The sequence below is a fragment of the Bombina bombina genome, chromosome 2 (genome assembly GCF_027579735.1).
Source record: "Bombina bombina isolate aBomBom1 chromosome 2, aBomBom1.pri, whole genome shotgun sequence".
Taxonomy (NCBI): Eukaryota; Metazoa; Chordata; class Amphibia; order Anura; family Bombinatoridae; genus Bombina; species Bombina bombina.
In genome coordinates this window covers 1,068,346,968-1,068,361,412 of record NC_069500.1, presented here as the reverse complement: position 1 = coordinate 1,068,361,412, position 14,445 = coordinate 1,068,346,968, and the positions used below count along the sequence as shown (strand labels likewise).

Genomic DNA, 14,445 nt, shown 5'->3' with positions numbered 1-14,445 from the left:
GATGGCATGCACTGGCACGTTGTGACTCTGGGGCTGCGCAGCCTTTACCTGCAGGTGGAGAGACTTAAGTATTGATCTTAGTTGCATGCAATAATTATTTTTGACGTCATCACAAATTTCATGGTCCCTGCAGGTTTTTGGTAAGCTACATGAATATATGAGGACAAGGTGTTAGATAGTGTAGATCTAGTGGCTCCAATGTTAATTAAAAATGGATGCTATTCCCCATTACAGTCACAGTAGGCTCTTTACCTTGCTCAACAGTGACAGTCACCAGTGTATTATCATCAGCTAGTCAGTCATAGTTTGCGTAAACTTCAGGGTTAAAGGAGTTACCACCTCCCCCCTGTCTCTGTCCATCTCTGTCATGTCTGTCCCCTCCCTGGTTCCCCTTTCTCTGTTTGGATGACCAGTAGTCTCTAGCAAAATGTCTGAGCTTCTGAACAGTTATTGCAGTCTGAGCCTCTGCTGCTCTCTCTTGCGCTTTCATTAACTTTTCTCTGTTCTATGGGTCCGGTACACTTGTCCAGCCCCTGTGCACACTGTTTCAAATGGCAGGGTTGACCATCCTAGCATTGACAGTTGTAATTGTTTACACACTTCTGGGTCTAAGCCATTTACAAATGCACTGACTATAAAGGTTTTTGCATTCCTTTACACATCCTCAATTCCCCCGTACTGCTTTAATTTTGCAATATTTCTTTTGCAAACTTATCTGTTAATTTTATTCCAATGTACAGCTGAAGTAAACGTCTCTGCAATACACTTCTGTATGTGTGTGTGTATGTATACCACTGGTGTAATTTAATCTTGTCTTTTTCATCAGCTATAGCATCCCAGGCAGTAACACTCCTAGCAGTTTCAGTTCCCCACTGATAATGAATTTTACTTTTTCTTATGGAGTAAATACAGACTCAAAAAACTGCCACAAATCTCTGACTCATCACTTACACCAGTGAGAGTCTTTGTGAATGTTTTCACAAGGGCTGTGTGTGTCACAAACCCAACTTACCCACTAGGGATTTGTCTATTCCTGTTAGATCTGCGCAGCACAGGAGTTGCTGGGGGGGCTGTGGGCACATGCTCTATTGGAGGTTGTGGGGACAATGCGGGGTATAGGGCACGAAATTGCACTATGTCTTGCTCCAGCACTAGATCTGGCTCACTATAGGGTGGTGGACCAATTCTGTCTTTCCTTTTCTTTACTCCCTTGCTCAGCAACGGGAGGTTATAAGTGGGATCCTGTAACTTTGCCTTTTCTCCTTCTATCTGTTTTCTGAAATTTTCCTCTAATGAGGTTTTCAGAGAGGCCAGCTGATGTTTTTCAGCTTCTGCGTGCCATTTCAGATAGACATTCCATTCAGAAAGCTTGGGCTTATTCTTTTTCTGTGTGTTAAGTAACCTGTCCTGCAATGTGTGCAAATAATCTAAATTCCATGTACCCTCAGGTGGTTAATGGTGTGTTTTTGGCTCTATTAGTATTTACCCATTTATCATGATAGGAATTAATTAATGGACCACAATGTCGCTCCAAATAGGCTGCAGGGGACCCTGGGGCCACTTGGGTCCCTCTTCTGTTTCATGACTACCCTTACTGGATTTCTGTCCCATCTTAATTGCTACTATAGTTTTACACACCTATTTTACGTATATTACAGTTTGTTTGCCTTTTAAGTTTTACGCACCAGAAGACCCTGTCTTCAGCTAGCACTTATTACACTTATATTTCTCAATTGCAACTTAAGTTTTACGCACCAGAAGACCCAGTCTCCTTCAGATAGCACCTATTTTACCGGTAATTTCTTATACATATGCAGTACATTTTGTCTTTGTGTTTCCCTTAGGATGCCAACCAGGTCAAGATTTGAGCAAAGGGCATCGCCTCACTCTCTCTTCTAACTCTCTCCCAAGCCCCCCGGAGACTTATTGAGACTGAGGACCCAGTACCACTCTCACTTGCCTGTTCTGCTGACAACCTCCTGGTCACACAAATTCATCAAAACCAAATTATTTTAATAATTTAAGTTACAATTAAACTATTAAATGAGTGATATCACAGTAAAATCAATAAAGTCAATAAACAAAATCTCTAGGAATCGCATCACCCAGAATGTTCAAGCATATTCCCCCTTACCTAGAGACACACAACCAATTAAGCTAAAGCCATTTAAAGGTGGCTTGCCTGTTTTGACTGGTCTTTGTTGAGTGTCTCCAGAGTCCAGAGGTGTCTGCCTGAAGAGGATTCCGAGATATTGCAATTCCCGGCCAACGCACCAAAACTGTTGTTGTTTTCCCTGACACAAATATCCACAGTCAAGGAATACACAGGTTCTTTGTTGAGATTTTGTTTATTGATCACGTACCAAGTTGAACCATTCATGTGACTTCTCTAATTTTGGACAGGGAAAGAAATACAGCAATTAACTGTTTGTTATCCTTCAGATAGTTACCTGGCCCAATGTTACATGCAGAGAGGTAAGATACTCACATGACAGGAGTTTTCAAACAAGATAGAAGACAAGATAAATTAGACACAAATAAAGCATAAGCAAAAATATCCACTGTGGCCTATCTGACTAAAAAAAAAGCCCTCTTAAAAATATCCAGCTACTTCCATTATTTTACAAGGTTCAGGTTTGGTGCCCTCAGTAAGGGCCGCCTTTTGTACCCTCCCGTCTTTGCATTTAGTGTCCTCTATAGCTTGGGTATTGGTTTCCCAAAGTAATGAATGCAGACTCTCCATTTAAGAAGAAAATCATAAATTTTGCTTACCTGATAATTTCCTTTTCTTCTGATGGAAAGAGTCCACAGCTCCCCACCTGTCATTTTCTGTGGGGCGTCCTTATATTCTTCTGGCACCTTTTCACCCTGATATTTCTTCTACTGTTCCTTGTTGCTCTGCAGAATGACTGGGGGAGTGGGAGGAGTATTTAAGCCTTTGGCTGGGGTGTCTTTGCCTCATCCAGGTTCTTATTTCCCAAAAGTAATGAATGCAGCTGTGGACTCCTTCCATCAGAAGAAAAGGAAATTATCAGGTAAGCATAATTTATGTTTTTCAACAAAAGATACCAAGAAAACAAAGAAAATGTGATAATAGAAGTAACTAGAATTTTGTTTAAAATTGCATGCTCTATATCTGAATCATGAATGAAACAAATTGGGTTTCGTGTCCTATTAAATGGAGTTCCCATTCATTTATTTGAATGGCAGAAATGCCCTACCTTCACTATTTGTCCCCCCATTCATGGTGATCTCGTGGACTCCACTGCTTGGGTATTGATTCCCACACATGACTCGTGGACTCTCACCATCTGATGAAAGAAAACAAAATATATGTTTAACTGATAAATTAATCTCATTATGGTGAGAGTCCACGAGTCCCACCCTTTAATTTTGTTCATGTGGCGGCAGTAGTTGTTTCTTGCACTTTTTTGCCCCACTTTATCTTTCCTGCTTTTCTTTTTATCTCATTAACTTGGATATATGTATTACTGAGGATCATGATAAGTGGGAGGGATTTAAAGCTCTGGTGTGTTGGGGCCTCTTTTGCCTGCTCCTTGTTATCAGGAGGGGAATATTCCCATACTTGATGACTTGTGAGCTCTCACCATCATGAAAGAAATTAATTTATCATGTAAGCACCTGGAAATCAGTTTTACCTCGTGGGTGTGGTTAGAACTTCTTAAAAAATGTCCCTGAGTCAGCCAGGCAACCATTGTCTGATTGACTGAATGATAGACTAAAACAGTGATTTGCAACCTTTTTTTTGCTGTGGCACACTTTTTTACATTAAAAAATCCTGTGGCACACCACCATCCCAAAATTTTACAAAATCACACATTGTAGCCTAATACAGGATATATATACAGTATATATATATATATATATATATATATATACACACTGTACTGTGCTGTCATGCCATGCCTCCTACAAACTATACATGACATATTGACATTCATTCACAAACAATCATAATGATTGTCTGTGAATGAATGTCAATGTCATGGTTGTAAATGATGCCTGATGAGCCTGTCACATACCTCCCAATATTTCAAAATTAGAAAGAGGGACACCCCGCACTGTTGTCAGTCTGCCGCGGCACACCTGAGGATCTCTCACGGCACACTGGTTGAAAAACACTGGACTAAATTATACAAAAGAGAGAAAACATGGGGGCTTGAATGATAGACTACTCAATTCCAGGGTTTATAGAATCACAAGTTTCTGGTATAGGAGTATTAGTGTTTCTGTAGTTGCCGTTACAGTTCTGGGGACAGAGAATTTAGCTTCAGAATTTCCTATTAATTGAAAATGCAAACCTGGACATTTCCAGACATTAATGTGTATGTGGAAGAACCTTAACTTTGGCATCAACAAACTTTGCCGTTGAATGTAATGTACAGTCGCTTTTAAATGATTTGCAGAATTTGTCTAACTGTGAATGTTTAAAGAGTCTATATTTTTTATTTTTACAGACTTACTCCAGAGTCAGCACTTATGTTTCCAGCAGCCCCCAGCAAAGTCTAAGTGCTGAGGTGGAAGGAGAGCGACCATTCAACCTCAATGGAAACAGTGCTCCAACAGCCACTCAGACACTAATGACCATGTATCGCAGGAGGTCGCCAGAAGAATTCAACCCTAAACTGGTAATCGCCAAAGCAACTTCTTTTAATAGAATACAACTTTGTCAAAAATGTAAATCCAGTCTGTTTAGCATTATTTAAATGTATAAACAGAATCATTATAAATTACTATATTATAAATATTATGACAGTAACTATTGAAATGTAGCTAATTATGTACCACTGGAAACTGAGTTAATTAAAAATAGTATTGTCCAGCTACATGTCATAGCAATTTTATACCGATAATAAGAACATATGGGCTCTAGGCTGCCACAGGGGGTGCACATGCTCAGTAAAGATTTAGTCTACTTCTAATGGCAATGAGTAGTTTGCAGCTAAGCTAAATAAACAGCTGTGTATTGATATAACTGTTTTTTCTACCCACCTCATGGGCTTTCTTAATTTTATTATGTAATGTAACATACTGAGTGTTGTTACTAACCTGTAGATACAGCCAGGTCAGCCAATAAGTGGTCTGCAGCTGTGTGCGGATTATAAAAAAAAAAAAACATGCACTATATAGAACAGTGTATCCTTTTAGTTTAATACTTCTGTAAATGACGTCACGAATCCAGACATGACTGTAGTAGAAATAATTAGCATAAATGAACAATAAAGTTTTAAATCAATATTTGTAACCCCGTGTCTGCAAAAGAGGGCTATTCCCAATGGCTAACAATGTGTTGCAACTGTCTTTGGCAGCTAAAAATGTTGTTCTCCAGTTATCACAGATTTTGATTACATTAGGAGGGTAAATGCAATAAATAGTGAAAATTTGTAAACTGCAAAGCAAACTAATATGATTTTCAAAGTAGGATTTAAAATACCTGTATGGGCCCCATTCCATTCTAATGTTTTTTAAAATGGATTGAATTGACCTTGAATTGGAAACCTTGCAAGATACATTGCATGGCTCGTCTAACACACTGGAACAGAGCCAATTAATGCTGACTGAAGAAGTTGTTAATAAACTAAATGCAATCTGTATAAACAAGTAAACATTTAGCACTCTTAAGGGACATAACTAGATGAACAAGCCAACTCCTTTTAAACAAAATGCAAAAATAGCTATATAGGATTACTTTCTTTTTTTCATAAAAAATACAAAATAATAACATTTTCTCATAGGCCAAAGAATTTCTAAAGGAACAAGCATGGAAATTACATTTTGCAGAATATGGGCAAGGTGTCTGCATGTATCGCACAGAGAAAACCAGAGAACTTGTGCTGAAAGGCATCCCAGAAGTCATGCGAGGGGAGCTCTGGCTACTATTATCAGGTGACTTTATTGTGACCATCTGAATGTTTTATGAGGTCAATTCTAGTTTCTTATAGAATTTAGGATTCAAACTAGCGAACTCAGCCCGCACAAGTTCAAGTTTTTAGAAGCTATATTTGTTTGGACAAAAGGAAGGAGAATGTTTTGGCAAATTTAAAAAAAAAAAAGAAAGAAAAAAAAAAAAGCGAAATTTTTTCATTTTTTGCGATTACAAAACAAATGGCAAAAATCCAATATTCACCTATCCCGACTGTATATGGCACCAAAGGATCGTCAAAGCCACATTGCAAAAGGGAATATTTGAGAGTAATAATAGTAAAACTTTAAAAATATTATAAACGCCAATTTGCTAAACAATGATAGCAGTAATGATATGATTCCACATTGGGTGTGATTGCAAAAATCTACAGTGGCATGATTGTGCACCTTACCTTATAGCAAGGCCTCTTAAAGGAAGCTTAAAAAGTTGCCTTGCTCTTGTGGGAATGTACTAACTTTTAATGGATAGGAAACACACATTTTTTTCTCTCATGGTTTTAGATAGAGCATCCTTTTTTTAAACAGCTTTCAAATGTATCTAATTTTCTTGATATAATTTGTTGAAAAGCATATCTAAATAGGCCCAGGAGCTGCAAATTGGTGGCTGTACATAGATGACTTGTATGATTGGTTCACCCATGTGCATTACTATTTCTTCAACAAAGGATATCTAAAGAATGAAGCACATTAGATAATAGAAGTAAATTGGAATGTTGTTTAAAATGGTATTCTCTATCTGAATCATGAAATAATGTTTTGGGGTTTCATGTCCCTTTTAAAGATAATATCTAAGTGACGTATGTGTTTATTTACTTTTGCAAAGACTTGTGTCCTCTCTAAAACAGTCTCGAATGTTGTGTTGGTCTTAATTTGAAATAATTAGAAGATGAAAAAGGATGGGATGATGTGAGGGGCACATTTTGGCATTAAATGCTGTCTATCTAATGATGAAATTCTATTATGGATATTTGAACCCTTATACATTTAATGTGTCTGCAATTTCTTTTAAAATGCAGAATATATAGATCATATAGACCCTAAACCAATAATAATGATTACATATTTAATTTTGTAATACTCGTTCCTATTTTCCCTTGATAGGAGCTATTAATGAGATGGCCACACACCCTGGGTATTATGAGGAGCTGGTTGAAAAGTCCATGGGGAAGTATAATCTTGCCACAGAGGAGATTGAGAGGGATTTGCACCGTTCTCTGCCAGAACATCCTGCATTCCAAAATGAAATTGGCATTTCTGCCCTTAGGAGGGTGCTTACTGCATATGCATTCAGAAATCCCAATATTGGCTATTGTCAAGTAAGTCCATAAATGCATTGAATCAAAATAAATAGGTGTTTATCTGTAATATTAAGGAATATATAGTTGACCCAAATGTCTTTGTCAACAATATGCTAGTTTTTGATAATGTATTGTGCCAACATTCTCATTTTTATTTATCTACATACAGTAATATGTTATTCAAAGAAATATACTTTAATAATATGTAACAAGGGAGGAAGACATTTTCCTTTATTTGCCTGGTGAGCCCTACATTCTATAACTCCGGAATTGATGTTGCAATCTTATATTTGTTGACCCTAGAGAGGAAAACCTTCAATAGGCTCCATTCCAAACAGTTTGTGCACCTAGGTGTTTTCTTTTCTCTTGTTAAGTGTATCCAGTCCACGGATCATCCATTACTTATGGGATATTCTCCTTCCCAACAGGAAGTTGCAAGAGGATCACCCACAGCAGAGCTGCTATATAGCTCCTCCCCTAACTGTCATATCCAGTTATTCTCTTGCAAGCCTCAACCAAGATGGAGGTCGTAAGAGGAGTGTGGTGTTTTATACTTAGTTTATTCTTCAATCAAAAGTTTGTTATTTTTAAATGGTGCCGGAGTGTACTGTTTATCTCAGGCAGTATTTAGAAGAAGAATCTGCCTGCGTTTTCTATGATCTTAGCAGAAGTAACTAAGATCCATGGCTGTTCTCACATATTCTGAGGAGTGAGGTAACTTCAGAGAGGGAATGGCGTGCAGGTTTTCCTGCAATAAGGTATGTGCAGTTAATATTTTTCTAGGGATGGAATTTGCTAGAAAATGCTGCTGATACCGAACTAATGTAAGTAAAGCCTTAAATGCAGTGAGAGCTACTGGTATCAGGCTTATTAATAGAGATACATACTCTTATAAAAATGTAATATAAAATGTTTGCTGGCATGTTTAATCGTTTTTATATGTATTTGGTGATAAAACTTATTGGGGCCTAGTTATTTTCCACATGGCTGGCTTGAATTTGGCCTAGAAACAGTTTCCTTAGGCTTTCCACTGTTGTAATATGAGTGGGAGGGGCCTATTTTGCCGTTTTTTTGCACAGCAAAAATTACAGACACAGACATCCAGCTTCTTCCTGCATGATCCAGGACATCTCTGGAGGGCTCAAAAGGCTTCAAAGTCGTTTTTGAGGGAGGTAAAAAGCCACAGTAGAGCTGTGGCTATTGTTGTGACTGAAAAAAAAAAAAAAAGTTTTTGTCTTTTATTATTTTTTTGGGTATTAAGGGGTTAATCATCCATTTGCAAGTGGGTGCAATGCTCTGCTAACTTGTTACATACACTGTAAAAATTTCGTTAGTGTAACTGCCTTTTTTCATTGTTATTTCAAATTTTGACAAAATTTGTGTTTCTTAAAGGTGCAGTAACGTTTTTTATATTGCTTGTAAACTTGTTTAAAGTGTTTTCCAAGCTTGCTAGTCTCATTGCTAGTCTGTTTAAACATGTCTGACACAGAGGAAACTACTTGTTCATTATGTTTGAAAGCCATGGTGGAGCCCCATAGGAGAATGTGTACTAAATGTATTGATTTCACCTTAAACAGTAAAGATCAGTCTTTAACTATAAAATAAATATCACCAGAAGATTCTGACGAGGGGGAAGTTATGGCGACTAACTCTCCCCACGTGTCAGACCCTTCGCCTCCCGCTCAGGGGATGCACGCTAATATGGCGCCAATTACATCAGGGATGCCCATAGCGATTACCTTGCAGGACATGGCTGCAATCATGAATAATACCCTGTCAGAGGTATTATCCAGGTTGCCTGAATTAAGAGGCAAGCGCGATTGCTCTGGGGTTAGGAGAAATACAGAGCGTGCAGATGCTGTAAGGGCCATGTCTGATACTGCGTCACAATATGCAGATCATGAGGACGGAGAGCTTCAGTCTGTGGATGACATCTCTGATTCGGGGAATCCTGATTCAGATATTTCAAATTTTAAATTTAAGCTTGAGAACCTCCGTGTGTTGCTTGGGGAGGTATTAGCTGCTCTGAATGACTGTAACACAGTTGCAGTACCAGAGAAATTCTGTAGGCTGGATAAATACTATGCGGTACCGGTGTGTACTGATGTTTTTCCTATACCTAAAAGGCTTACAGAAATTATTAGCAAGGAGTGGGATAGACCGGGTGTGCCTTTTTCCCCACCTCCTATATTTAGAAATTTTTTTCCAATAGACGCCACTACACGGGACTTATGGCAGATGGTCCCTAAGGTGGAGGGAGCAGTTTCTACTTTAGCAAAGCGTACTTCTATCCCGGTTGAGGACAGTTGTGCTTTTTCAGATCCAATGGATAAAAAATTGGAGGGATACCTTAAGAAAATGTTTATTCAACAAGGTTTTATTTTACAGCCCCTTGCATGCATTGCGCCTGTCACGGCCGCGGCGGCATTCTGGTTTGAGGCCCTGGAAGAGGCCATCCATACAGCTCCATTGACTGAAATTATTGACAAGCTTAGAACACTTAAGCTAGCTAACTCATTTGTTTCTGATGCCATTGTTCATTTGACTAAACTAACGGCTAAGAATTCCGGATTCGCCATCCAAGCGCGTAGGGCGCTATGGCTTAAATCCTGGTCAGCTGACGTGACTTCGAAGTCTAAATTACTCAACATTCCTTTCAAGGGGCAGACCTTATTCTGGCCTGGTTTGAAGGAAATTATTACTGGAGGTAAGGGTCACACCCTTCCTCAGGACAGGGCCAAAGCAAAGGCCAAACAGTCTAATTTTCGTGCCTTTCGAAATTTCAAGGCAGGTGCAGCATCAACTTCCTCCGCTTCAAAACAAGAGGGAACTTTTTCTCAATCTAAGCAGGCCTGGAAACCTAACCAGTCCTGGAACAAAGGCAAGCAGGCCAGAAAGCCTGCTGCTGCCTCTAAGACAGCATGAAGGAACGGCCCCCTATCCAGCGACGGATCTAGTAGGGGGCAGACTTTCTCTCTTCGTCCAGGCGTGGGCAAGAGATGTTCAGGATCCCTGGGCGTTGGAGATCATATCTCAGGGATATCTTCTGGACTTCAAAGCTTCCCCTCCACAAGGGAGATTTCATCTTTCAAGGCTATCTGCAAATCAGATAAAGAAAGAGGCATTCCTACGCTGTGTGCAAGACCTCCTAGTTATGGGAGTGATCCATCCAGTTCCGCGGACGGAACAAGGACAGGGTTTTTATTCGAATCTGTTTGTGGTTCCCAAAAAAGAGGGAACCTTCAGACCAATTTTGGATCTAAAGATCTTAAACAAATTCCTCAGAGTTCCATCTTTCAAAATGGAAACTATTCGGACCATCATACCTATGATCCAAGAAGGTCAGTACATAACCACAGGGGACTTAAAGGATGCCTACCTTCACATACCGATTCACAAAGATCATCATCGGTTTCTAAGGTTTGCCTTTCTAGACAGGCATTACCAATTTGTAGATCTTCCCTTCGGGTTGGCTACAGCCCCGAGAATCTTTACAAAGGTTCTGGGCTCACTTCTGGCGGTTCTAAGACCGCGAGGCATTGCGGTGGCTCCGTGTCTAGAAGACATCCTGATACAGGCGTCAAGCTTTCAATCATCCAAATCTAATTTCTCTGAGACTGACTGCATGGAGATTGAACGCTTGATTCTATCAAAGCATGGCTTCTCCGAGTCAGTCATTGATACTTTAATACAGGCACGAAAGCCTGTTACCAGGAAGATCTACCACAAGATATGGAGTAAATATCTTTATTGGTGTGAATCCAAGAATTACTCATGGAGTAAGGTTAGGATTCCTAGAATATTGTTTTTTCTCCAAGAGGGCTTGGACAAAGGATTATCAGCTAGTTCCTTAAAGGGACAGATTTCTGCTCTGTCTATTCTTTTGCACAAGCGTCTGGCAGAGGTTCCAGACGTCCAGGCATTTTGCCAGGCTTTGGTTAGAATTAAGCCTGTGTTTAAACCTGTTGCTCCCCCGTGGAGCTTAAACTTGGTTCTTAAAGTTCTTCAAGGAGTTCCGTTGGAACCCCTTAATTCCATTGATATTAAACTTTTATCTTGGAAAGTTCTGTTTTTGATGGCTATTTCCTCGGCTCGGAGAGTCTCTGAGCTATCTGCCTTACAATGTGATTCTCCTTATCTGATTTTTCATGCAGATAAGGTAGTCCTGCGTACCAAACCTGGGTTTTTACCTAAGGTGGTTTCTAACAAGAATATCAATCAAGAGATTGTTGTTCCATCATTGTGTCCTAATCCTTCTTCAAAGAAGGAACGTCTTTTACATAATCTGGACTTAGTCCGTGCCTTGAAGTTTTACTTACAAGCTACTAAAGATTTTCGTCAAACATCTTTCCTGTTTGTCGTTTACTCTGGACAGAGGAGAGGTCAAAAAGCTTCGGCAACCTCTCTTTCCTTTTGGCTTCGGAGCATAATACGCCTAGCGTATGAGACTGCTGGACAGCAGCCCCCTGAAAGGATTACAGCTCATTCTACTAGAGCTGTGGCTTCCACCTGGGCCTTTAAAAATGAGGCTTCTGTTGAACAGATTTGCAAGGCCGCGACTTGGTCTTCGCTTCACACTTTTTTCAAATTTTACAAATTTGATACTTTTGCTTCTTCGGAGGCTGTTTTTGGGAGAAAGGTTCTTCAGGCAGTGGTTCCTTCTGCTTAATCCTGCCTTGTCCCTCCCATAATCCTTGTACTTTAGCTTTGGTATTGGTATCCCATAAGTAATGGATGATCCGTGGACTGGATACACTTAACAAGGGAAAACATAATTTATGCTTACCTGATAAATTTATTTCTCTTGTGGTGTATCCAGTCCACGGCCCGCCCTGTCCTTTTAAGGCAGGTCTAAATTTTAATTAAACTACAGTCACCACTGCACCCTATGGTTTCTCCTTTCTCTGTTTGTTTTCGGTCGAATGACTGGATATGACAGTTAGGGGAGGAGCTATATAGCAGCTCTGCTGTGGGTGATCCTCTTGCAACTTCCTGTTGGGAAGGAGAATATCCCATAAGTAATGGATGATCTGTGGACTGGATACACCACAAGAGAACTAAATTTATCAGGTAAGCATAAATTATGTTTTTGTTTGTTTTTTTGTTCTTGTTTTTTTAAATCAATTTCAAACAATAAATTAGCCATTGAATACAAAAACAGAAAAATTTAGTTAAACATGCTGAAAACAAACCTAAAAAACAGGCTAACCACAAGCTTTTAAGCAGTCAAACACTGGTGATATTTCATTCGTGTGTGAGTTTATTTGTTCAAAAGTGTGATTAAACCTTTATTTTTAAAGGAACAGGATATTCAAATATTGAAGCCCTTGAAAGTTATGCAGCATATCTGTAAAAAGCTGACAAGAAAATATCACATGTACACCTCTATATAAATTAAGGAAGATATTTTACCTCAAAATTTCCTCAATAACCACATTCCATTGTAAAGGGACTTTAAGCAGCCAATCAGGATACTTGTCTTAGGACTTGCAAGGGAGTGTGCATCTGGCACGTGCAGGCACAGTCATGTTATTTCCATACTAATTTTAAGGAAGTTTACTATAAAATCTCACTAGATTTCAGTAAAATCTCATGAGATCACAGCAAAGCATGCACAGCAAAGCATGACATCAGCGTTGCTGATGCTGATTGGCTATTGCTTCTTTTTTTTTTTTTTTGCTGCTGGGAATAGAAAATAATTGCATTGAATTGTATTAAAGCAAACTTACTTCTTCTCACTTATATCATCTTTGTCCTTTATCCCCATATGTCCTCCTCCTGTGACAAGCATGGGCGTACGCAAAAATATATATACTGTATATATGTATATAAAAAATAAAAAAAATCACATAAGACTTAGCACTTTTTTCGATCTTTTATTCATTCATTGTAATTTCCAACGTTTCGGCCTCCACCTCTATCAAGGTTACAAATAATCACATATAATCATGCTTATATATCCTGGTTACTCACATAGCAACACCCACACCCAATTAATACGTTACATTTCTGCCACCTAGTGGTAACATGAGATAACTGCAAGCTTTGCTCCTTTTACATTTAATACTTTGTTTCGTCAAGTAAGAAATTGTAACTGGAAAAGGAGCAAAGCTGGCAGTTATCCTGTGTTACCACTAGATGGCAGAAATGTATGGTATCAATTGGGTTTGGGTGTGGCTATGTGAGTTACCAGGATATATGTGTGAGTATATGTCTCTCTCTCCTTCTCCTCCTTTGAAGTCCACTGTATTCGCCTGTTCTCCCCCCTCTCCCTCAAAGTGGCAGTCATCTATCGCCCTCCTGGACCGACCTCCCATTTCCTTGACAACTTTGCCTCCTGGCTTCCTCACTTTCTCTCTTCAAATATTTCAACCCTAATTTTTGGGGACTTCAACATTCCCATTGACAACCCATCTGCCCCTGCTGCCTCTAACTTCTTTCACTCACATCCTCCTTCGGTCTCTCACAATCCACCCTATTCCCTACTCACATTGATGGACACTCCATCGACCTGGTATTTTCCTACCTCTGTTCTATATCTGACCTCACCTGCCGCCCTATTCCCATTTCAGACCATCATCTGGTCACCTATAATTTTAATGCAACAGCTAAACCCATTCCTCCATCCCGCCCCCGCACCTGTAGAAATCTACATGCTGTGGATTCTCTTCCAATTTTCAAAAATCATTCAAGATCTCCTCCCTTACACTTCCACTATAACCTGCACTGATATCGCTACAGCCCACTATAACAAAACTCTCTCCTCTGCATTAGACACACTTGCCCCTCCCCAACTGCGCAAAACAACACCGTCAGTTACAGCCCTGGCATGCTCAGCAAACACGCTGTTTACAAAAATGCTCCCGTACTGCTGAGCGTGTCTGGAGGAGAACTCACTCTGAACCTGATTTCATACACTATAAGTTTATTCTTCATTCATACACGTCTGCCCTTCACTTAGCCAAGCAAACCTACTTCTCTTCTCTCATATCTACTCTTTCCTTAAACCCTAAACGACTCTTCTCCACCTTTAACTCTCTTCTCTACCCACTTTCTCCAACCCCCCCTCCCTCTGTCTTTAGTGCTCAAGACCTGGCAGACTACTTTTTAAACAAAACATGTACTATCCGAAGCAACATCCCAACACCAACCTGCAATATTCCAACAGCAGGCCCAGTTACTCCCTCTGCCACCCTCTGCA

At 39.6% G+C, this 14,445-nt stretch overlaps 1 protein-coding gene across 1 annotated transcript in view; it reads left to right on the top strand.

Annotated features, from left to right (window-relative positions):
* TBC1D9 (TBC1 domain family member 9) overlaps positions 1-14,445 on the top strand; it is a 512,458-nt gene that overhangs the window by 303,152 nt on the left and 194,861 nt on the right. Inside the window, exons 8-10 of the mRNA XM_053703695.1 lie at positions 4,479-4,649; positions 5,757-5,907; positions 7,048-7,262. Coding sequence (XP_053559670.1) covers positions 4,479-4,649; positions 5,757-5,907; positions 7,048-7,262 — 537 coding nt within the window. The remainder of the gene's footprint in view (positions 1-4,478; positions 4,650-5,756; positions 5,908-7,047; positions 7,263-14,445) is intronic.